The following is a 24,457-nucleotide window of genomic DNA, read 5'->3' on the forward strand; positions in this document are numbered from 1 at the left end:
AAAGTAATTTTTCATTTTCACGTCTCAATGGTAAAAAAATCTGTGAGACACCTGTAGGGTCAAAGAGCTCACTATACCCCTTGATAAATTCCTTGAAGGGTCTAGTTTCCAAAATGGGGTCACATTTTGGGGGTTTCCACTATTTTGGCACCTTGGGAGCTCTGCAAATGGGACATGGTGCCTGCAAACTATTTTATCAAAATCTGGTCTACAAAATCCAATTAGCGCTCCATCCGTTCTGAGAGCGACCGTGTGCCCGTACATTAGGGTAACAGCACATATGTGGTATTGTCGTGTTCGGGAGAAATTGTGCAACAAAATGTGGGGTGCATTTCCACTTTTAACCCTTAGTAAATGTGTAAATTCTAGGGCTAAATGAATATATTAGTGATAGAAATTGAAAAATGTAAATTTGACCTCCATTTTGTTTTAATTGCTGTGAAATGCTGAAAGGGTTAAAAAACTTTCTACCTGCTGTTTTGGATTCTTTCAGGAGTGCAGTTTTTAGAATGGGGTGACTTATGGGGGGTTTTATTACAGAGGCCTTTCAAGTTCCCTTCTGAACTGAACTGGTCCCTTGAAAATTGTGTTTTGGAAATATTCTTGAAAATTTGGAAAATTACTGCTTGACTTGTAAGCCTTATAATATCTGAAAAAATTTAAAGAGTGATTAAAATTTGATTGCAACATAAATGAAAGACATGGTTAATTAGATTTATGAAAAAATTTGGTTGGTATGACTCTCTATTTGGAAGACTTGCAATTTCAAAGTTTGAAAACTGCATTTTTTTCGAAATTTTCGCCAAATTTCATATTTTTTAATAATCAAAGACATAACATACCGACCAAAATTTACTATTGACATGAAGTACAATGTGTTACGAAAAAACAATTTCAGAATCACTTGTCTATGTTAAAGCGTCTCAAAGTTATTGCCATTTAAAGTGACACATGTCAGTTTTGAAAAAAAAGGCCTGGTCTTTAACATACTTTTGGGCCTGGTCCTTAACCGGTTAATTAAGCTTCAAGTTTATACCGCCTATTAGTTGGTTAATTTGGTGCAGTTGTAGGCCCCTTTTCATCTAAACTACACCAATTTGGCCTAAAATTAAAATCAACAACATTCAGACACCATAGTGACAACAATGGCACATAATAGTGTCTGTAATTGTCTGATCATGCCATATTTTTGGCAGACATCAGTCATCAGCCATTATTAACATTTCTTCATGTAAAGTTTTCAAACATGATCAGAACTGATCATTCATATTAAATCTATGATCAGCTCAAGCTGCAGCTGCTATACTGTACACCCATTCTGAATCAATAAATTAAAAAGAGATCCTATTAGACAAGATTCATGTTCCTGACATAAAATAACCCCATAACACATAATATCTTTAATCGCAGAACAAACCTTATTATCCTTGATGGTGTAATGACACAAGCTCTGACGGTCACCAAATCTTTCTGGAATTTCTATTGCAATCTTGTTCGGGTCAACCGTAGGAAAATGTTTGAGGTCATGTTCAATTTGTGAAATGGATTCATTGCATGACATATATCTTAACCAGATTTCACTGTCTTCTTCAGGGCAATGACATTCTTCACTGTATATTGGACCTGAAATTAAATACATTTAACATAATGTGCAACATAAAGCTAAACACATAAAAGTGGTGTTCTAGAATTTTAACGTTGTTATTAATGTTTACATCATATGGTTGTGGCTCTGACTGGTACTGCACCTAATTCTTTTTCATTCTGCTGACTGGTAGGGGTCCCACCAGTGGGGAGCCCACTGAGCAAATATTGATGGTCTATTAATACTTAAAGGGATTCTATCAATAAAATCACTTTTTTTTTTCTCGATCACACGTAGGAATAGCATTAAGAAAGGCTATTCTTCTACTACCTTTAGACGTCTATCTTGCACCGCTGTTCGGTAGAAATCCCGTTTTTCATCTGTATGCAAATGAGTCCTTTTGCAGCACTGGGGGCATCCCCAATGCTGCGAGAAAACTCTCCAGCACCGCCTCCATATTCTTCAGGAACGTCCTCTTCACACGTCTTCCTCCGGCACTGGCTTCAAACTTCTAGGTCTTGGGCCTAGGGCAAAGCCGACTGTGCATGTCCCGGCCACAAGAAAATGGCCGCTTTCAATACTGTGTAAGCGGCCATTTTCTTGTGGCTGGCAGGCATGAGCAGTCAGCTTTGCCCTAAGGCCAAGCCCTAGAGGTTTGAAGCCACCGCTGGAGGAAGACGCATGAAGAGGGCATTCCTGAAGAAGATGGAGGCGGCATCCATGTGCTTTCCATGGCTCACACTGACCCATACACTTTAATAAATCGCCAGTGCTGCAAAAACTGATAGGAATTGTTTTTGCACCATATTTTGCAGCTCTTTTCTCAAGCCTGGACACACATCAGTAAAAGCTAAAGATGTTTGAATAGGGGACATGGAAATGAATGGGTCAATATATGGGTCAATATATGGATCCGTAATCGTGGAGAATATATGGCAATAAATTATGGTCCTGTGCATGGGGCCAAAGGATACATTTAAATCATGTATTTGCCATTCATATGGCAATTTCATTTATTCTGTTTGCATAGGGTTCAATGGTGAAATTTTATTTGATACAAACATATGACGGACTACGCTTGAATTTGGTAAACAAAATTAGTAAATTAATTTTCATTACATAACTCTTTATAGTAATGTTTTTTTTACATTATATTTTCATAAATATTTCATTCTAGCATACCCTAGGTTCACTCCTGCGTTCAGGTTTCCACTTGTGGGGTTAAACTTGGGGACCCCCCAAACGCAAACCTAGTATGCTTAAAAAAGTGGTTACCCGTATACCCCATAGGCCCGGTTTCTGCATGAAAAGGGCGAAAAATGCAGAGAAAAGTAGAGATGAGCGAACAGTGTTCTATCGAACTCATGTTCGATCGGATATTAGGCTGTTCGGCATGTTCGAATCGAATCGAACACCGCGTGGTAAAGTGCGCCATTACTCGATTCCCCTCCCACCTTCCCTGGCGCCTTTTTTGCTCCAATAACAGCGCAGGGTAGGTGGGACAGGAACTACGACACCGGTGACGTTGAGAAAAGTAGGCAAAACCCATTGGCTGCCGAAAACATGTGACCTCTAATTTAAAAGAACAGCGCCGCCCAGGTTCGCGTCATTCTGAGCTTGCAATTCACCGAGGACGGAGGTTTCCGTCCAGCTAGCTAGGGCTTAGATTCTGGGTAGGCAGGGACAGGCTAGGATAGGAAGGAGAAGACAACCAACAGCTCTTGTAAGAGCTAAATTCCAGGGAGAAGCTTGTCAGTGTAACGTGGCACTGACGGGCTCAATCGCCGCAACCCAGCTTTCCCAGGATCCTGAATGGAATACACTGTCAGTGTATTCCCGTATACCCGATATATACCCCGATACCCGTTCCAACGGTGTGCCCCCCCACCTTCACCCCAGAAATACCCTGCAAGTCCCCTAGCAATAGAATTGGGGCTATATACGCCCACTATTTTTACTACTGGTATACAGTGCCATTGTCTGACTGGGAATTCAAAGAATATATTGGGAATACAAATACCCTCATTTCTTGCTACTGCCATATAGTGCCAGTGTCTGACTGGTAATTCAAAGAATATATTGGGGTTACGTGCACCCACAATTTTTACTACTGGTATACAGTGCCATTGTCTGACTGGGAATTCAAAGAATATATTGGGAATACAAATACCCTCATTTCTTGCTACTGCCATATAGTGCCAGTGTCTGACTGGTAATTCAAAGAATATATTGGGGTTACGTGCACCCACAATTTTTACTACTGGTATACAGTGCCATTGTCTGACTGGGAATTCAAAGAATATATTGGGAATACAAATACCCTCATTTCTTGCTACTGCCATATAGTGCCAGTGTCTGACTGGTAATTCAAAGAATATATTGGGGTTACGTGCACCCACAATTTTTACTACTGGTATACAGTGCCATTGTCTGACTGGGAATTCAAAGAATATATTGGGAATACAAATACCCTCATTTCTTGCTACTGCCATATAGTGCCAGTGTCTGACTGGGAATTCAAAGAATATATTGGGGTTACGTGCACCCACAATTTTTACTACTGGTATACAGTGCCATTGTCTGACTGGGAATTCAAAGAATATATTGGGAATACAAATACCCTCATTTCTTGCTACTGCCATATAGTGCCAGTGTCTGACTGGGAATTCAAAGAATATATTGGGGTTACGTGCACCCACAATTTTTACTACTGGTATACAGTGCCATTGTCTGACTGGGAATTCAAAGAATATATTGGGAATACAAATACCCTCATTTCTTGCTACTGCCATATAGTGCCAGTGTCTGACTGGGAATTCAAAGAATATATTGGGGTTACGTGCACCCACAATTTTTACTACTGGTATACAGTGCCATTGTCTGACTGGGAATTCAAAGAATATATTGGGAATACAAATACCCTCATTTCTTGCTACTGCCATATAGTGCCAGTGTCTGACTGGGAATTCAAAGAATATATTGGGGTTACGTGCACCCACAATTTTTACTACTGGTATACAGTGCCATTGTCTGACTGGGAATTCAAAGAATATATTGGGAATACAAATACCCTCATTTCTTGCTACTGCCATATAGTGCCAGTGTCTGACTGGGAATTCAAAGAATATATTGGGGTTACGTGCACCCACAATTTTTACTACTGGTATACAGTGCCATTGTCTGACTGGGAATTCAAAGAATATATTGGGAATACAAATACCCTCATTTCTTGCTACTGCCATATAGTGCCAGTGTCTGACTGGGAATTCAAAGAATATATTGGGGTTACGTGCACCCACAATTTTTACTACTGGTATACAGTGCCATTGTCTGACTGGGAATTCAAAGAATATATTGGGAATACAAATACCCTCATTTCTTGCTACTGCCATATAGTGCCAGTGTCTGACTGGGAATTCAAAGAATATATTGGGGTTACGTGCACCCACAATTTTTACTACTGGTATACAGTGCCATTGTCTGACTGGGAATTCAAAGAATATATTGGGGTTATAAATACCCTCATTTCTTGCTACTGCCATATAGTGCCAGTTTCTGACTGGTAATTCAAAGAATATATTGTGGTTACGTGCACCCACAATTTTTACTACTGGTATACAGTGCCATTGTCTGACTGGGAATTCAAAGAGTATATTGGGAATACAAATACCCTCATTTCTTGCTACTGCCATATAGTGCCAGTTTCTGACTGGTAATTCAAAGAATATATTGGGGTTACGTGCACCCACAATTTTTACTACTGGTATACAGTGCCATTGTCTGACTGGGAATTCAAAGAATATATTGGGGTTATAAATACCCTCATTTCTTGCTACTGCCATATAGTGCCAGTTTCTGACTGGTAATTCAAAGAATATATTGGGGTTACGTGCACCCACAATTTTTACTACTGGTATACAGTGCCATTGTCTGACTGGGAATTCAAAGAATATATTGGGAATACAAATACCCTCATTTCTTGCTACTGCCATATAGTGCCAGTGTCTGACTGGTAATTCAAAGAATATATTGTGGTTACGTGCACCCACAATTTTTACTACTGGTATACAGTGCCATTGTCTGACTGGGAATTCAAAGAATATATTGGGGTTATAAATACCTTCATTTCTTGCTACTGCCATATAGTGCCAGTTTCTGACTGGTAATTCAAAGAATATATTGGGGTTACGTGCACCCACAATTTTTACTACTGGTATACAGTGCCATTGTCTGACTGGGAATTCAAAGAATATATTGGGAATACAAATACCCTCATTTCTTGCTACTGCCATATAGTGCCAGTGTCTGACTGGGAATTCAAAGAATATATTGGGAATACAAATACCCTCATTTCTTGCTACTGCCATATAGTGCCAGTGTCTGACTGGGAATTCAAAGAATATATTGGGGTTACGTGCACCCACAATTTTTACTACTGGTATACAGTGCCATTGTCTGACTGGGAATTCAAAGAGTATATTGGGAATACAAATACCCTCATTTCTTGCTACTGCCATATAGTGCCAGTTTCTGACTGGGAATTCAAAGAATATATTGGGGTTACGTGCACCCACAATTTTTACTACTGGTATACAGTGCCATTGTCTGACTGGGAATTCAAAGAATATATTGGGAATACAAATACCCTCATTTCTTGCTACTGCCATATAGTGCCAGTGTCTGACTGGGAATTCAAAGAATATATTGGGAATACAAATACCCTCATTTCTTGCTACTGCCATATAGTGCCAGTGTCTGACTGGGAATTCAAAGAATATATTGGGGTTACGTGCACCCACAATTTTTACTACTGGTATACAGTGCCAATTTCTAACTAGGAATTCAAAATGCGCAAGGCTCCCGGAAAGGGACGTGGACGAGGCCGTGGGCGAGGTCGGGGGAATGGTTCTGGGGAGCAAGGTAGCAGTGAAGCCACAGGGCGTCCCGTGCCTACTCCTGTGGGGCAGCAAGCATTGCGCCACTCCACAGTGCCAGGGTTGCTTGCCACATTAACTAAACTGCAGGGTACAAACCTTAGTAGGCCCGAGAACCAGGAACAGGTCTTGCAATGGCTGTCAGAGAACGCTTACAGCACATTGTCCAGCAGCCAGTCAGACTCTGCCTCCTCTCCTCCTATTACCCAACAGTCTTGTCTTCCTTCCTCCCAAAATTCCGAAGCTTTACAGAACAATAACCCAAACTGTCCCTGCTCCCCAGAGCTGTTCTCCGCTCCTTTCATTGTCCCTCAACCTGCCTCTCCACGTCACGATTCCACGAACCTAACAGAGGAGCATCTGTGTCCAGATGCTCAAACACTAGAGTCTCCTCCATCTCCGTTCGATTTGGTGGTGGATGACCAGCAACCCACCCTCATCGACGATGATGTGACGCAGTTGCCGTCAGGGCATCCAGTTGACCGGCGCATTGTGCGGGAGGAGGAGATGAGACAGGAGTTGGAAGAGGAAGTGGTGGATGATGAGGACACTGACCCGACCTGGACAGGGGGGATGTCAAGCGGGGAAAGTAGTGTGGATGTTGAGGCAGGTGCAGCACCAAAAAGGGTAGCTAGAGGCAGAGGTCAGCAGCTTAGGCGAAGCCAGGCCACACCCGGAATCTCCCAAGATGTTCCAGTTCGTACCCAGCCCCGAAAAACTCCCACCTCGAGGGCACGTTTCTCGAAGGTGTGGAGTTTTTTCAAGGAATGCGCCGAGGACAGATATAGTGTTGTCTGCACAATTTGCCTCTCGAAATTGATTAGGGTCTCTGAGAAGAGCAACCTGTCCACCACTTCAATGCGCCGTCATTTGGAATCCAAGCACTGGAATCAGTGGCAGGCAGCAACGGCAGGACAAAGGCCGCCTGCCGTTCACGCCACTGCCACTGCCTCTGCCACTGCCTCTGCCTCTGCCACTGCTGACTGTGCTGGCGATGCACTCCAGAGGACGAGCCAGGACACCACTTCATCTGCCTCCGCCACTTTGTTGACTTCTACCTCATCCTCCCCTGGTCCTGTCTTATCTCCTTCTCCTGCACCATCAAAGGCACCATCAGGCGTTTCTTTACAACAACCCACCATCTCTCAGACATTGGAGCGGCGGCAGAAATACACTGCTAACCACCCACACGCGCAAGCCTTGAACGCCAACATCGCTAAACTGCTGGCCCAGGAGATGTTGGCATTCCGGCTTGTTGAAACTCCCGCCTTCCTGGACCTGATGGCAACTGCGGCACCTCGCTATGCCGTCCCTAGCCGTCACTACTTCTCCCGGTGTGCCGTCCCCGCCTTGCACCAGCACGTGTCACTCAACATCAGGCGGGCCCTTAGTTCCGCGCTTTGCACAAAGGTCCACATGACCACCGACGCGTGGACAAGTGCATGCGGACAGGGACGCTACATTTCACTGACGGCACACTGGGTGAATGTAGTTGAGGCTGGGACTGCTTCCCAAACTGGCCCGGTGTACCTCGTCTCCCCGCCTAACATTCCTGGCAGGGACACGAGAAGAACACCCCCCTCCTCCTCCTCCTCTACCGCCTCCTCCTCCGCCACCGCCTCCTCCTCCGCCACCGCCTCCTCCTCCGCTGTTAGATTGACCCCAGCTACGAGTTGGAAACGTTGCAGCACTGGCGTTGGTAGACGTCAGCAGGCTGTGCTGAAGCTGATCAGCTTGGGGGACAGACAGCACACTGCCTCCGAGGTGAGGGATGCCCTCCTCGATGAGACGGCAATATGGTTTGAGCCGCTGCACCTGGGCCCAGGCATGGTCGTTTGTGATAACGGCCGGAACCTGGTAGCAGCTCTGGAGCTTGCCGGACTCCAACATGTTCCATGCCTGGCCCACGTCTTCAACCTAGTGGTGCAACGTTTCCTAAAGAGCTACCCCAATGTTCCAGAGCTACTGGTGAAAGTGCGGCGCATGTGCGCCCACTTTCGCAAGTCGACAGTAGCCGCTGCTAGCTTAAAATCTCTCCAGCAACGCCTGCATGTGCCACAACACCGGCTTTTGTGCGACGTCCCCACACGCTGGAACTCAACGTTTCAGATGTTGAATAGAGTGGTTGAGCAGCAGAGACCTTTGATGGAATACCAGCTACAAAACCCTAGGGTGCCACAAAGTCAGCTGCCTCAGTTTCACATCCATGAGTGGCCATGGATGAGAGACCTTTGTGACATCCTACGGGTCTTTGAGGAGTCCACAAGGAGGGTGAGCTCTGAGGATGCGATGGTGAGCCTTACAATCCCGCTCTTGTGTGTTCTGAGAGAATCCCTGATTGACATCAGGGATAACTCAGATCACACAGAGGAGTTAGGGATAGCATCCGATCCGTCACAGCTGGAGAGTAGGTCCACACATCTGTCCGCTTCACTGCGTTTAATGGAGGAGGAGGAGGAGGAGGAAGAAGAGTTGTCCGATGATGTGATGGTGATACAGGAGGCTTCCGGGCAACTTCGAATCGTCCCATTGTTGCAGCGCGGATGGGTAGACATGGAGGATGAGGAGGAAATGGAGATTGAACTTTCCGGTGGGGCCAGAGGAGTCATGCCAACTAACACTGTGGCAGACATGGCTGAGTTCATGTTGGGGTGCTTTACAACCGACAAGCGTATTGTCAAAATCATGGAGGACAACCAGTACTGGATCTTTGCTATCCTTGACCCCCGGTATAAAAACAACATCTCGTCTTTTATTCCGGTAGAGGGGAGGGCCAATCGCATCAATGCTTGCCACAGGCAATTGGTGCAGAATATGATGGAGATGTTTCCAGCATGTGACGTTGGCGGCAGGGAGGGCAGTTCCTCCAGTAGGCAACCAAGTTCTCACCGGTGCACACAAACGAGGGGCACACTGTCTAAGGTCTGGGACACCTTGATGGCACCCCCTCGCCAAAGTGCCGCCACGGAGGGTCCTAGTGTCACCAGGCGTGAGAAGTATAGGCGCATGTTGCGGGAATACCTTTCCGACCACAGCCCTCTCCTCTCCGACCCCTCTGCGCCCTACACGTATTGGGTGTCGAAGTTGGACCTGTGGCTTGAACTTGCCCTATATGCCTTGGAGGTGCTGTCCTGTCCTGCCGCCAGCGTCCTATCTGAGAGGGTGTTCAGTGCAGCCGGTGGCATCATCACTGACAAGCGCACCCGTCTGTCAGCTGAGAGTGCCGACCGGCTCACTTTGATAAAAATGAACCACCACTGGATAGAGCCTTCATTTTTGTGCCCACCTGTGTAAAGCACCCCAACATGAAACTCCATGTCTGTACTCAACCTCTCCAATTCCTCCGCATCCTCATACTCATCCACCATAAGCGTTGCACAATTCTGCTAATACTAGGCTCCCTCCAACATGATTTCCCCCAACTCTGCTGGTTAGAGGCTCCCTCCACCCTGATTTCCACCAACTCTGCTGGTTAGAGGCTCCCTCCACCCTGCTTTCCCACAACTCTGCTGGTTAGAGGCTCCCTCCACCATGAATTTGCCCAAACTGGGCTGTTTAGAGGCTCCCTCCACCATGAATTGGTCCAAACTGGGTTTTTTAGAGGCTCCCTCCACCATGAATTGGTCCAAACTGGGCTGTTTAGAGGCTCCCTCCACCATGAATTTGCCCAAACTGGGCTGTTTAGCGGCTCCCTCCACCATTAATTGGTCCAAACTGGGCTGGTTAGAGGCTCCCTCCACCATGAATTTGCCCAAACTGGGCTGTTTAGAGGCTCCCTCCACCATGAATTTGCCCAAACTGGGCTGGTTAGAGGCTCCCTCCACCATGAATTGGTCCAAACTGGGTTTTTTAGAGGCTCCCTCCACCATGAATTTGCCCAAACTGGGCTGTTTAGAGGCTCCCTCCACCATGAATTGGTCCAAACTGGGCTGTTTAGAGGCTCCCTCCACCATTAATTGGTCCAAACTGGGCTGGTTAGAGGCTCCCTCCACCATGAATTTGCCCAAACTGGGCTGTTTAGAGGCTCCCTCCACCATGAATTTGCCCAAACTGGGCTGGTTAGAGGCTCCCTCCACCATGAATTGGTCCAAACTGGGGTTTTTAGAGGCTCCCTCCACCATGAATTGGTCCAAACTGGGGTTTTTAGAGGCTCCCTCCACCATGAATTGGTCCAAACTGGGCTGTTTAGCGGCTCCCTCCACCATTAATTGGTCCAAACTGGGCTGGTTAGAGGCTCCCTCCACCATGAATTTGCCCAAACTGGGCTGTTTAGAGGCTCCCTCCACCATGAATTTGCCCAAACTGGGCTGGTTAGAGGCTCCCTCCACCATGAATTGGTCCAAACTGGGGTTTTTAGAGGCTCCTTCCACCATGAATTGGTCCAAACTTGGCTGTTTAGAGGCTCCCTCCACCATGAATTGGTCCAAACTGGGGTGGTTAGAGGCTCCCTCCACCATTAATTGGTCCAAACTGGGCTGGTTAGAGGCTCCCTCCACCATTAATTGGTCCAAACTGGGCTGGTTAGAGGCTCCCTCCACCATGAATTGGTCCAAACTGGGGTTTTTAGAGGCTCCCTCCACCATGAATTGGTCCAAACTTGGCTGTTTAGAGGCTCCCTCCACCATTAATTGGTCCAAACTGGGCTGGTTAGAGGCTCCCTCCACCATGAATTTGCCCAAACTGGGCTGTTTAGAGGCTCCCTCCACCATGAATTTGCCCAAACTGGGCTGTTTAGCGGCTCCCTCCACCATTAATTGGTCCAAACTGGGCTGGTTAGAGGCTCCCTCCACCATGAATTTGCCCAAACTGGGCTGTTTAGAGGCTCCCTCCACCATGAATTTGCCCAAACTGGGCTGGTTAGAGGCTCCCTCCACCATGAATTGGTCCAAACTGGGTTTTTTAGAGGCTCCCTCCACCATGAATTTGCCCAAACTGGGCTGTTTAGAGGCTCCCTCCACCATGAATTGGTCCAAACTGGGCTGTTTAGAGGCTCCCTCCACCATTAATTGGTCCAAACTGGGCTGGTTAGAGGCTCCCTCCACCATGAATTTCCCAAAACTTGGCTGTTTAGAGGCTCCCTCCACCATTAATTGGTCCAAACTGGGCTGGTTAGAGGCTCCCTCCACCATGAATTTGCCCAAACTGGGCTGTTTAGAGGCTCCCTCCACCATGAATTGGTCCAAACTGGGTTTTTTAGAGGCTCCCTCCACCATGAATTGGTCCAAACTGGGCTGTTTAGAGGCTCCCTCCACCATGAATTTGCCCAAACTGGGCTGTTTAGCGGCTCCCTCCACCATTAATTGGTCCAAACTGGGCTGGTTAGAGGCTCCCTCCACCATGAATTTGCCCAAACTGGGCTGTTTAGAGGCTCCCTCCACCATGAATTGGTCCAAACTGGGTTTTTTAGAGGCTCCCTCCACCATGAATTGGTCCAAACTGGGCTGTTTAGAGGCTCCCTCCACCATGAATTTGCCCAAACTGGGCTGTTTAGCGGCTCCCTCCACCATTAAATGGTCCAAACTGGGCTGGTTAGAGGCTCCCTCCACCATGAATTTGCCCAAACTGGGCTGTTTAGAGGCTCCCTCCACCATGAATTTGCCCAAACTGGGCTGGTTAGAGGCTCCCTCCACCATGAATTGGTCCAAACTGGGGTTTTTAGAGGCTCCCTCCACCATGAATTGGTCCAAACTTGGCTGTTTAGAGGCTCCCTCCACCATGAATTGGTCCAAACTGGGGTGGTTAGAGGCTCCCTCCACCATGAATTTGCCCAAACTTGGCTGTTTAGAGGCTCCCTCCACCATTAATTGGTCCAAACTGGGCTGGTTAGAGGCTCCCTCCACCATGAATTGGTCCAAACTGGGTTTTTTAGAGGCTCCCTCCACCATGAATTTGCCCAAACTGGGCTGTTTAGAGGCTCCCTCCACCATGAATTGGTCCAAACTGGGCTGGTTAGAGGCTCCCTCCACCATGAATTTGCCCAAACTCTGCTGGTTAGAGGCTCAATCCACCCTGATTTTCAAAACAAATGTTGGTGCCAACCTCAACTTACTACAAGGGCCAAATTCACTGCTGGTGACAAGCTCTCCTCACTGCAAGTGCCAAATACACATGTTTCAAGGTGTTTTCCTACTGTCAGAGAGGTGGTATTGAGTGTGTAAAGTGTGTAGTTGTTAGGCTGTGATGTTGGGGTAATAGAGGGTCTTTGGTGTGTTAGATGCCCCCAGACATGCTTCCCCTGCTGTCCCAGTGTCATTCCAGAGGTGTTGGCATCATTTCCTGGGGTGTCATAGTGGACTTGGTGACCCTCCAGACACGGATTTGGGTTTCCCCCTTAACGAGTATCTGTTCCCCATAGACTATAATGGGGTTCGAAACCCATTCGAACACACGAACATTGAGCGGCTGTTCGAATCGAATTTCGAACCTCGAACATTTTAGTGTTCGCTCATCTCTAGAGAAAAGCTTTTCTCTCAGCATTTTTCAAGTGGAATGGAGGACAGACTCCCCAACGGAGAGCAGGCACGGATGTGAGCCTAGCCTTAGTTAGTACAGTTGACAAAATACATACGTCCATCAAGTTCAACCAGGGATAACAGAGGACATTTAAGCAAACAAGCTTAGGGTAAGTTCACACTACGTAACGCCGGGCGTGTATGAGAGCCGTACACGCCGGCGTTACAGCAGGGCTGCCGAGCACTTCCCATTAACTTCAATGGGAGCGCTCGTAAACGCCGCTGTTACGAGCGCTCCCATTGAAGTGAATGGGAAGTGTTCGGCAGCCCTGCTGTAACGCCGGCGTGTACGGCTCTCATACACGCTCGGCGTTACGTAGTGTGCATGCACCCTTAGTTAGCAGTAGACATTATGTAATATTTCCCCTTGGCCTGCAGAGGTCACTGTTGCATTTTCATGCTTCATCATTGTGCCAGGCCTGCACACTTATACTACAGTAGACATCCTGTCACAGCTAAATCCCTATCCCTAGAAACCCTGTTGAATAGAGAAAAGAGGCATTTTAATGAATCTAATAGGTTTCTTCTTCACAAACTGAAACTGCTCTACATGCCTCTATAATCTGTATAATGTCCAATAATATGGTCTCTTCTATATTATATTATATCTATGTTTCCATATTATAATCAATAAGAGAGCTTTTGTTACAGTGGAAGTATTAATACAAGGGTGTTACAATACAGGAAGTATTATTGAGGGGTGTTCACACTACTATTGAATGTCCATTCTGATCTTGTCCATTAAAAAAAACAAAAAAAAAACAAGGACACCTATCGTAGTGGACATTAACGGACACAAACTGATAATGTGTCAGTTTTTATCCATATCTTAAGAATTACATTTAAACACTGTATCTTAAGATAACTTTTTTGCCTAATACATTGCCTTACTGTGCTCCGTTTGCTAAATAAAGGTAAGTATTGATCCTCAGAGTTTACAGCAGGTTGGTGGGACTCTCTGGTAGGACTGATGTCTCAGTTTCGGCTCCTGGCCATCTATATTCTCCTCACTCATTCTCTATGCATATTGCTTTCCATTGCTGAGCCCTGGTGAGGGCTAGAAAAGTTTATTGATGAGTACCTCTGTAAAAGCAGATAAGTTTCTATCCATTTCTTCATCACACAAAAGTGTAGTATGTCCTGCTTTTCTGTCCTACAAAAACTCTTCGATATTTACTTAACTTTTTCCCGCTAACAGATTCCCCCATCCCACTCAGTGCCGTATTATTATATCATGCTAAGTGCATACTTATGGAATAAGTCACCGAGCATTAACGTCCAAAATACCCTTCGTTCTTAAGGGGTTAAAAAATTAGAATCAAAGTTGCAGTAAGTGAAGGTCTCATACAGAATATTTGCTGGTCATACTTATATTTTTGGGAATCAGTTGGTAGTCCACATGACTACATGAAACCTTGTAATATACCTCTAATATATGTAATATAATATAATATACACTATGTGATCAAAAGTATCCAGACACCCCCAAAAACATACGTTTTTCATATTAGGTGCATTGTGCTGCCACCTACTGCCAGGTACTCCATATCAGCGACCTCAGTAGACATTAGACATTGTGAGAGAGCAGAATGGGGCGCTCCGCGGAACTCACGTACTTCGAACATGGTCAGGTGATTGGGTGCCACACATCACGCAGGTCAATGCCAAACGACGCCTCGCTTGGTGTAAGGAGCGTAAACATTGGACGATTAAAGAGTGGAAAAGCGTGTGGAGTGAAGAATCACGGTACACAATGTGGCGATCCGATGGCAGGGTGTGGGTATGGCGAATGCCCGGTGAACGTTATCTGCCAGCGTGTGTAGTGCCAACAGTAAAATTTGGAAGCGGTGGTGTTATGGTGTGGTCGTGTTTTTCATGGAGGGGGCTTGCACCCTTTGTTGTTTTTCGTGGCACTATCACAGCACAGGCCTACATTGATGCTTTAAACACCTTCTTGCTTCCCACTGTTGAAGAGTAATTCGGGGATGGCGATTGCATCTTTCAAAAATGGAGCACATGTTCATACTGCGCAGCCTGCGGCGGAGTGGTTACATGACAATAACATCTCTGTAATGGACTGGCCTGCACAGAGTCCTGACTTGAATCCTATAGAACACCTTTGGGATGTTTTGGAACGCCGTCTTTATGCCAGGCCTCACCGACCTACATCGATACCTCTCCTCAGTGCAGCACTTCATGAAGAATGGGCTGCCATTCCCTAAGAAACCTTCCAGCATCAGATTGAACGTATGCCTGCGAGAGTGGAAGCTGTCATCAAGGCTAAGGGTGGGCCAACACCATATTGAATTCCAGCATTACCGATGGAGGGCGCCACAAACTTGTAAGTCATTTTCAGCCAGGTGTCTGGATACTTTTGATCACATAGTGTATCTCTCAAAGTATGTAAATCTAAAGTATCTAAATCACTTGTAACCCCCTCACAGGAGTTACTAATGGTTATTTGGCCACATAAGTGCCTTACATGTTATGATAGATTGTATGTGTTGCCATGTTCATTTTGTGTTCATTTGTGTAATGTTGTTAAGCTATTGTTCTCTGGTTTCACTTGTCCTAGTGGGCTGTGGTCTCCATAGCAACACACACTATAGTGAGTGGATTTGTAGCTGGAACAGGAAATAGTCATAGCAGAGAGAGGAAGTAGTATTCTGTAAGAGCCAGGGAAGGAGAAGCCAGGAGAAGTGTGGCAGTGGCCATCTCGTGTTTCAGACACTGTGTTGTGAGGATTGCCACAGCAGCAGTAGGACAGAGAAGCTGTGACAGCGCCTCCATCACTATCAGTAAGAGGACAGGATTATATCAGGCTAAGCAGAGCCACAACCCTGGCAGCCTGCACCTACCTCTACTAGGTAAATGAGCCCCTGCAGTAAACCAGAAGCTGGATCTGCAGCCATCTTAGACTCTCTGCTAATACATGGGAAGGTGTCAGCCAGCTACAAGCCACTGTGCCACAGCTCACTGCTACAGGACAAGTGGCCAGCAGATGCCTGTTACAATAAAGCAGTGAGCACTTCTACTGATCCGGGCCTGGACATTGCCTTCCTTGCAGCTAAGCCCTGGGCAAATGCTCTTTGTTGGAGTAGAGCACTGGCACCCACATCACCATCTCAGCCCAGAGACCAGCGGGTGTCTCAATACTCCAACTGGTGTCACAACTAACTGACTCTGCCTATTTCCCTGTGCACCTCTCCTGGGAGTTCTGGTGCCTATAAGGTCACCGTGACAGTCCAGCCTCCTGCACGGTTCTCCCGGGGTGGTCGCAGTTGGCGTCACGAACAGGATTTCTGTGCCATTGAAAAGGAAGGGAGGCACTTGAGCTGCTGGCAGGAAAAAAAGGATCCGTGACTGCGACACTGTGCAGTATCGCCATCTTGGCCCTGCATCGCACGCTATACCTGAATCTACAGCACAGGCAACAGCAGGTGAGCCACGTACTGCCAGTATGTTTAGGAACAAAGTAAAAAGGGATTTTGTCAGTTTTGAACACCAAGGGTCCAGTAGTGAAGATGAGGAAGAGGGGTGTAGTGTTTCAACCCCCACAGCTGCAGTAATGCCAATCACAATGCCTTATTACCCAGGCGTGCCATGGCTGCCACTCTATGTAGGCGAGCCAAATACCCTAAAGGACTTTAAAGAAAAGATGCAAGCAAGTTTATCCCCTCACTGCTGAGCAGAAGGTTGCTATGTTAATGGGTCAGATGGGAGGAGCAGCCCTCCGTGAAGTTAAGTCCTGGGATGTTAAGGAGAAACAAACTGTTAAGCAAATATTTGATAAACTGCGCACCATATTTGAAACTAAGACTCTGTCAGAACTAAAAGCTCGGTTCTTTAGCCGCAAGTAGAATGCAGGTGAAAGTCTTAGAGACTATGCTCTGAGCTTGGATGAAGCTCTCCACCAGGTTGCACAACTAGATCCTCATGAGCTTCACAATTATGATTGCACGCTGAAGGAGCAATTCATCGAGGGTGCTACACCTGATGCAGTTAAAATGCAACTACGTATGCTTAACTCTCAAGACCCTGACCGACCCTTCAACCTATTTAAAGAGACAGTCATCCAAATCCTTAAAGTGGACACAATGCCAGAGGAGCAGCATAATGTGCCCTCGGCTTCTACAGCACCTCCGCCCTGTGTAATCCAACAACCCATTGCTCAGTGCGCACAGATCCAACCTTCTGACTCCAACATTGAACTCCAAGGACAAATCGCTGAACTTTCAAAGAATCTAATTAAGCTTTGCAAAAAAGTGGATGACCTTCAGCTGACACCACCGAGGTCTCCCTTATCCCAGCACTGGCAGCGACCTTCGCCACGTCAGTATTCACGCAGACCGTTATTCCGACCCGGTCGCAGGGTCACGGACCAGTTTGATTCATCCGGAAGGCCCATCTGTCGAAGTTGTCATTTACCAGGACACGTTGAACGAGAATGCCAGCCTTTAAACTAGGCCGTCCTGGGGCAGAGGACCTACCCCCCAGGAGACAACCACCACCATGGTCCACTATCACCTGAATGGGGCCGACGTTTCATTGGAGACCGCCCTATCCTTTCCATCAATATGAACAACATCCCAATGACTGCTCTCTTGGATACGGGATCACAGATGACTACCATGCCCCTTGCCCAGTTTGAAAAATATTGGTCTCGAGATCAGCTACAACCATGCAATCCTCATGAGCATGTGACTCTAATTGCCAGCAATGGACAAGAACTTAAACAGGTGGGATACTTCCTAGCCACCCTTAAGATTGGCAAAACCGAACTGAAGGATCAAGGGATTGTCATTGTGGACGTTGCCAAAGACAGAGACACTCCCTCCATCATCATTGGGACCAATGTCCTAGTTAATTGTTTTGATGAAGCCATTGCTGCCTTGTCTGACACTCTTCAAATAGCTGCTCCAAAAGAGAGACACATCTACCATAAGGCCATTAAGGTTTTGGTACAACAACAACAGGTCCAACTTTCCCAAGGTGAGATTGGAAAAGCTAGGGTGACTGACGCTAGACCCATCATCTTACCACCTGGTCATGTGATGATGGTCTGGTGCTGGGCCAGGTTTGGTGTCAAAGGCAGGGATTACTCCGTGCTCATCGAGTCAATGCCTACAGATCGTACAGTTATTGCTGCCCGTAGTTTGGCTAAGGTGACCCATGGACGAATCCCTATACAATTGTTGAATTTTGGGGATTCTGAAGTTACACTACCTCGGTATACAGTGGTTGCCAAATTATCCAGAGTTCAGGATGCCGATTGCCTCCAGAGAGTCCATTGTGAAGCTCAGACCACCAATTCACAACCCACATGTAACCCCACTGGGGAGCAAAAAGAATGGTGGCAAGAGATTCACCTTGGAACCCCTGAGATGCCTTCATCTCAGCTGGAAGGCGTATTGCTTGTAGTTCACGAATTCAAACACATTTTCAGCAAGTCCCCTATGGACTTTGGGCATGTCACTGCAGTAGAACACACAATTCAAACTGGTGATCATCCTCCCATCAAGGAAAGACATAGGCCCATTCCCCCAGCATAATACCAACAAGTAAAAGGCTTACTCCAAAACATGAAGGATTCCGGTGTCATAAGGGACAGCAGAAGCCCTTGGGCTGCTCCCTTAGTACTCGTCCAAAAGAAGGACGGTACTATTCGCCTTTGCGTGGATTACCGCAAATTGAATGATATCACCCACAAGGATGCATATCCGCTGCCCCGGATAGAGGAGTCCCTTGCAGCTCTTCAGTCTGCAGCCTACTTCTCTGTCCTGGACCTTACCAGTGGATACTGGCAGGTCCCTATGTCCCCAGCTGATGCTGAAAAAACTGCCTTCACAACACCAATGGGTCTGTTTGAATTTGACCGGATGCCATTTGGGTTGTGCAATGCGCCTGCCACATTCCAACGGCTCATGGAGTTCTGTTTAGGTCATCTAAACTTTGAGTCTGTCCTGTTATATCTGGATGATATAATTGTTTACTCCAGAACATATGCAGAGCATTTGGATCACCTTGCGAGAGTGTTTGAGTCTTTGGATCGCTATGGTCTGAAACTCAAGCCTTCCAAATGCCATCTCCTAAAATCTGAAATCCAATACCTGGGACACATTGTGAGCACTGATGGGGTGTCGCCAGATCCTCAGTACACTGAACGGATACGCGACTGGCCAACTCCTGAAATAGTAAAAGACATCCGTAGATTCCTTGGGTTCGCCGGTTATTACCGCCGATTTGTAAAAAACTTTGCCCGGATTGCTGCACCCTTACAGGCTGAACTGGTAGGTCAGTCTACCACCCGATCTGGTAAGAGTCCAACTATCCAATGGACCCCTGAAATGCAAAAAGCATTTGATGAGTTAAAAGCGGCCTTAGTTGGTCCAAATGTCCTTCTTACCCTGATTACAGTAAACCGTTCATTCTGCAAACAGACGCAAGTAAAACTGGACTTGGTGCTGTCCTTTCCCAGAAACAAGAAGGTTTGATTAGACCCATTGCATTTGCCAGTCGTTCGCTTCGGGCGACTGAACGTAATGACTCTAACTATAGCTCCTTTAAGTTGGAGTTTCTGGCCTTGGTTTGGGCAGTTACCGAAAAATTCCATCATTATCTCACCGCCACTCCTTTTGTTGCATACACAGATAATAATCCTCTGACCCATCTTAGCACTGCCAAATTGGGAACAATTGAGCAGCGTTGGGCTTCACGTCTTGCCAATTATCAGTTTACCTTAAAATTCTGTGCAGGGAGAGAAAATGTTAATGCTGACATTTTATCTCGGTTACCCCAAGAGTCAACTAATGACCTAGATGACCCTGACATATGGGAAGAAATTGAACTCCCTGACTTCTATGACAAAGTCACTCAACGTGTTAATCAAAATGTCTGGACCAAATATTGTAACCTTCAGACCGTGCAAGTTGAGTCCCTCCATCATATGGATTGGGAACAAGTCCAAAAACAAGATCCAACATTGCAAAGATTAAAAGACCTTTTAAAAGATTCTAATTCAATAGGTCCAGATAACAATGCAAGCCCTGAACTTCAAAATCTTTGGCGAGAGCGCGGTCGTTTAACTTATCTGCAGGGAAAACTGGTCCGCCGTTATGTAAATCCTCGTACCCATGAGCGAGTGTTTCAGATTGTGATACCAAGACAAGACACTCCTTTGATCTTGGATGCGTATCATAATCAGTCAGGACATTTCAATGCCCAAAAGACAGAACAAACCATTAAAGATCGTTTCTACTGGGTGGGAATGCGCCCTCAAATTGAACAGTGGTGCCGGGATTGTGCACAATGTGCTTTGCGGAGAGGATCTAACCAACGTGCCCCTCTACAGGGCATTGTCACAGTCAGACCACTAGAGTTGATAGCACTTGACCACGTCAAGTTGACTCCAAGTCGGTCAGGTTACACTTATGCACTAACAATGATTGATCATTTTTCAAAATTCATGGTTGTAGTCCCAGTAAAAGATCTCACTGGTAAAACAGCAGCTCGGGAATTCCAAAGACATTTTGGGCGACCCTACGGTTATCCTGAAAAGATCCTTACTGATCAAGGTCCTGCATTTGAGTCAGAGCTTTTTCAAGAGTTCTGCAACCTCTATGGGTGTCAAAAGATCCACACTACAGCCTATCATCCCCAGGGTAATGGGCTTTGTGAAAAAGCCAATCAAATCATTATCAACATGCTGAGAACAGTTGCCCGTGAAAAACTATCTGAGTGGCCAGAGCTATTGCCAGAGATCACTGAGATCTATAATAACACCAGACAGGATTCCACCGGGTACACTCCTGCATACCTCCTTAGAGGTCAGTTAGGACAGCTCCCCGCTGATCACCAAATGGGAGTGATTACAGAGGTTAGGTCCCCACCTTTACCAAATGACACTTGGGTAGCAGAAAGACTAAGGGTTAATAGAGAACTTCAGGAACTTGTGTGTAAATCTCTGGACCAGGCTAGACACAAACAGGCTCTCCAGTATGACAAAGGAGCAAATGCTCAACCATTGCAACCTGGAGATAAGGTCCTAAAAAGGCGACATGTTAGGCATCATAAGTTAGAGGATCGTTGGGAAGACAAAGCCTATGTTTTCCAAGAGGCACCACATGATAACCCTAAAGTGTGTAAAATTGTTCCAGAGGATGGAGAAGGTCCATCGCAGTTAGTGTCTCGAGATGATCTCAAAGTCTGTCCCTCCTCTTATACAAGTCCTAGAGTGACCCGTCGGTTACCGGCTACTCCACACGCTCTGTCACAACCAAGACGGACCTTATCCTGTATACCCATTCCTGGCCAACATGGTACAGAATTAGGACTTGCTCTGGCTTCCCCTAACTTATACTTCTTTGTGAGACCTACGGTTACACTGTTTCAAAGAGAGACTCCTTCTGTGTCAAGGGAAACAAGTGACTCCATTTCCTTAGAGGACTTTGTATCAGAGACTCCGGATACTCAGGTACTCCCTGTTGACAGAGAGGAGGCCTCAGAGCCTGAAACAATTTCTCAAAGGAGATCCCAAAGGGTAAACCCTCAGTTCGCTACAGCCCTTAAAGGAACATGCCAAGATCAGCCAAAGTAGACTGTGCATTTCAGCTGATCATCTGCCTTGGAAACTTATCTTCACTTCAACAAATAAGCCATATACCTGGTGCCATAGTGGCGACACCATGCTTGGACTGCCCAAAGTTCTACCTCTATGTTTATTATTTGGTTCTAACCCATTTAACGTTTATTCCATTTACTTTGGACTATGGGATATTTAAGCCATTGACTATTTTCTGTGTTATTGGTAGCCCGAGGACGTGCTACATTCAAGAAGGGAGGGATGTAACCCCCTCACAGGAGTTACTAATGGTTATTTGGCCACATAAGTGCCTTACATGTTATGATAGATTGTATGTGTTGCCATGTTCATTTTGTGTTCATTTGTGTCATGTTGTTAAGCTATTGTTCTCTGGTTTCACTTGTCCTAGTGGGCTGTGGTCTCCATAGCAACACACACTATAGTGAGTGGATCTGTAGCTGGAACAGGAAATAGTCATAGCAGGGAGAGGAAGTAGTATTCTGTAAGAGCCAGGGAAGGAGAAGCAAGGAGAAGTGTGGCAGTGGCCATCTCGTGTTTCAGACACTGTGTTTTGAGGATTGCCACAGCAGCAGTAGGACAGAGAAGCTGTGTGACAGCGCCCTCCATCACTATCAGTAAGAGGACAGGATTATATCAGGCTAAGCAGAGCTATAACCCTGGCAGCCTGCACCGACCTCTACAAGGTAAATGAGCCCCTGCAGTAAACCAGAAGCTGGATCTGCAGACATCTTAGACTCTCTGCTAACACATGGGAAGGTGTCAGCCAGCTACAAGCCACTGTGCCACAGCTCACTGCTACAGGACAAGTGACCAGCAGATGCCTGTTACAATAAAGCAGTGAGTACTTCAACTGATCCTGGCCTGGACATTGCCTTCCTTGCAGCTAAGCCCTGGGCAAATGCTCTTTGTTGGAGTAGAGCACTGGCACCCACATCACCATCTCAGCCCAGAGACCAGCGGGTGTCTCAATACTCCAACTGGCGTCACAACTAACTGACTGCCTATTTCCCTGTGCACCTCTCCTGGGAGTTCTGGTGCCAATAAGGTCACCGTGACAGTCCAGCCTCCTGCACGGTTCTCCCGGGGTGGTCGCACACTCATTTACACAAATAACACTACCAAATAGATATGTCGGATTATGTTAAAACACGACATGCAGTTATGACAGGCAGATATGTAAATTATTACTAGTATAGTCTGATTAGACACTGGGGCTTGTCACATGAGGGTACTGATATTTCTAAATTTAAGGAATATGGAATATTATTCCTCCAATAGAGAAAATCGTTGGTCTGCCGACAGACACAATCAGCTCCCACAATTTCCTTGTTTACGCACCATCCAGACACAGATGACACCTACAGTACATTACACACCCTTCTCTATGCCCAGACAATTTTCAGACATTTAGAAGAAGGAAATTTTGTGTCATGGCACCCAAACGTCACCTTTGGTGTTGTGAACAAGAAGCTTGAGACTGCTGTGGACTAGAAACATATACAGGTTTTATTTAGGGTCCGACAAAGGTCGGGTTAGAGTATGGAGGTGTCACATTTCTCTTCTTTCTATGCCATGTGAACTTACTTTAACAGCTCAGCAATATGAGTAGGACTGTCATCTTTCAGCTCCCCCATGTAATGCTCCCCCATACACAACAACAGTTTCCCAGGAATGGCTCCACTAGATGGCAACACTTCCTTGGCCTGCCCAGTTCTCAGGTTTATCACCAATCGAGCATTTATGGCACTAGCTGGAATGCCTACTTTGGCAACTTATAAGTGTGAAGGATCTACAGGCTGTATTGCGACATCAGTGCCAAATGTGCCACTGGATGAAAAATGGAACCTGTATGCCACCATGCCTAACCCTATTTCATCTTGTATCCAAGCTAGAAGTGGCCCATCCTTTTTGTCCAAGAAAAAAAAACATGAAAGACACCATAGAAAAACATGCAGAGAAAAACATGGTGCTTCTCCCAAAAAATGCTGTTTGAAACCAGCCATAAGGCTTCTTTTTAGCAGACACATAAGCCCATAAACCTCTCTTGTGTTACTTTGATTTTGCTTCTTCAAAGTCCTATCCATGCCCTTATTACAGTAACTGCTTGCATAATTAAATCTTTTAATGTTTGACCAACACCTTTTTACTTCTAAAACACAGTGACTTTAAAGGATCTTTTAATCTGTCGATATTTGATATGTTAACACCCCCTCTGTGTAACCTAACCATAGTGAGTGAGAAAGGGAGGTCATATAGGGACCCGATCGACACTACAATGTTAACATGAGGCAGCAGTGAGCAATAAGGAAGTTTTTTTTTGTTTTTTTTTTTTAAAAACAAAAAACAAAAACAGAATGGGTTGGAATTGGAGAAAAAATACATTTGTCATTTGCGGCGTTTGCACTACTTTCTTATGGGCTTTACAGTGTTCACTGTAAAAAATGACATGTCACCTATATTTTTTTTAACTGTAATTGTTACACTCCCTAGGGGTCAGATCTCTAACATAATTCACTGCAATGCAGACACCAGGGGAGGGTTAATGCCCCGATCAGTGTGGGCACTGACTTCGGGCATTGCCGCCATTCACCTCCAGAGTGATCGCCATGTTTAAATACCTTCCATCTGCCATGCTAATACAGCGGATATCAGGGAAGTGTTAAAGGGATTGTCTGGGAAATTTATCCTGTCGGATGAATTAAGGTGTATTTAACTCCCCGAAAAATGCCTTTAATAAAATTTGATCAATAAACTACATGTTTTGCAAAATGGAAGAGTACAACTTTCTCAAAACATGCCAAGCAAAGAGAAACCTTCACATAGC

The 24,457-nt window shown here is 45.9% G+C and overlaps 1 protein-coding gene across 1 annotated transcript in view; it reads right to left on the reverse strand.

The window, feature by feature from the left end:
- Nucleotides 1–24,457, reverse strand: part of POGLUT2 (protein O-glucosyltransferase 2) — a 70,916-nt gene that overhangs the window by 41,204 nt on the left and 5,255 nt on the right. Inside the window, exon 3 of the mRNA XM_075265343.1 lies at nucleotides 1,418–1,623. Within this exon, the coding sequence (XP_075121444.1) occupies nucleotides 1,418–1,623 (206 nt within the window). The remainder of the gene's footprint in view (nucleotides 1–1,417; nucleotides 1,624–24,457) is intronic.

This window comes from Leptodactylus fuscus, chromosome 2 (genome assembly GCF_031893055.1).
Source record: "Leptodactylus fuscus isolate aLepFus1 chromosome 2, aLepFus1.hap2, whole genome shotgun sequence".
NCBI lineage: Eukaryota > Metazoa > Chordata > Amphibia > Anura > Leptodactylidae > Leptodactylus > Leptodactylus fuscus.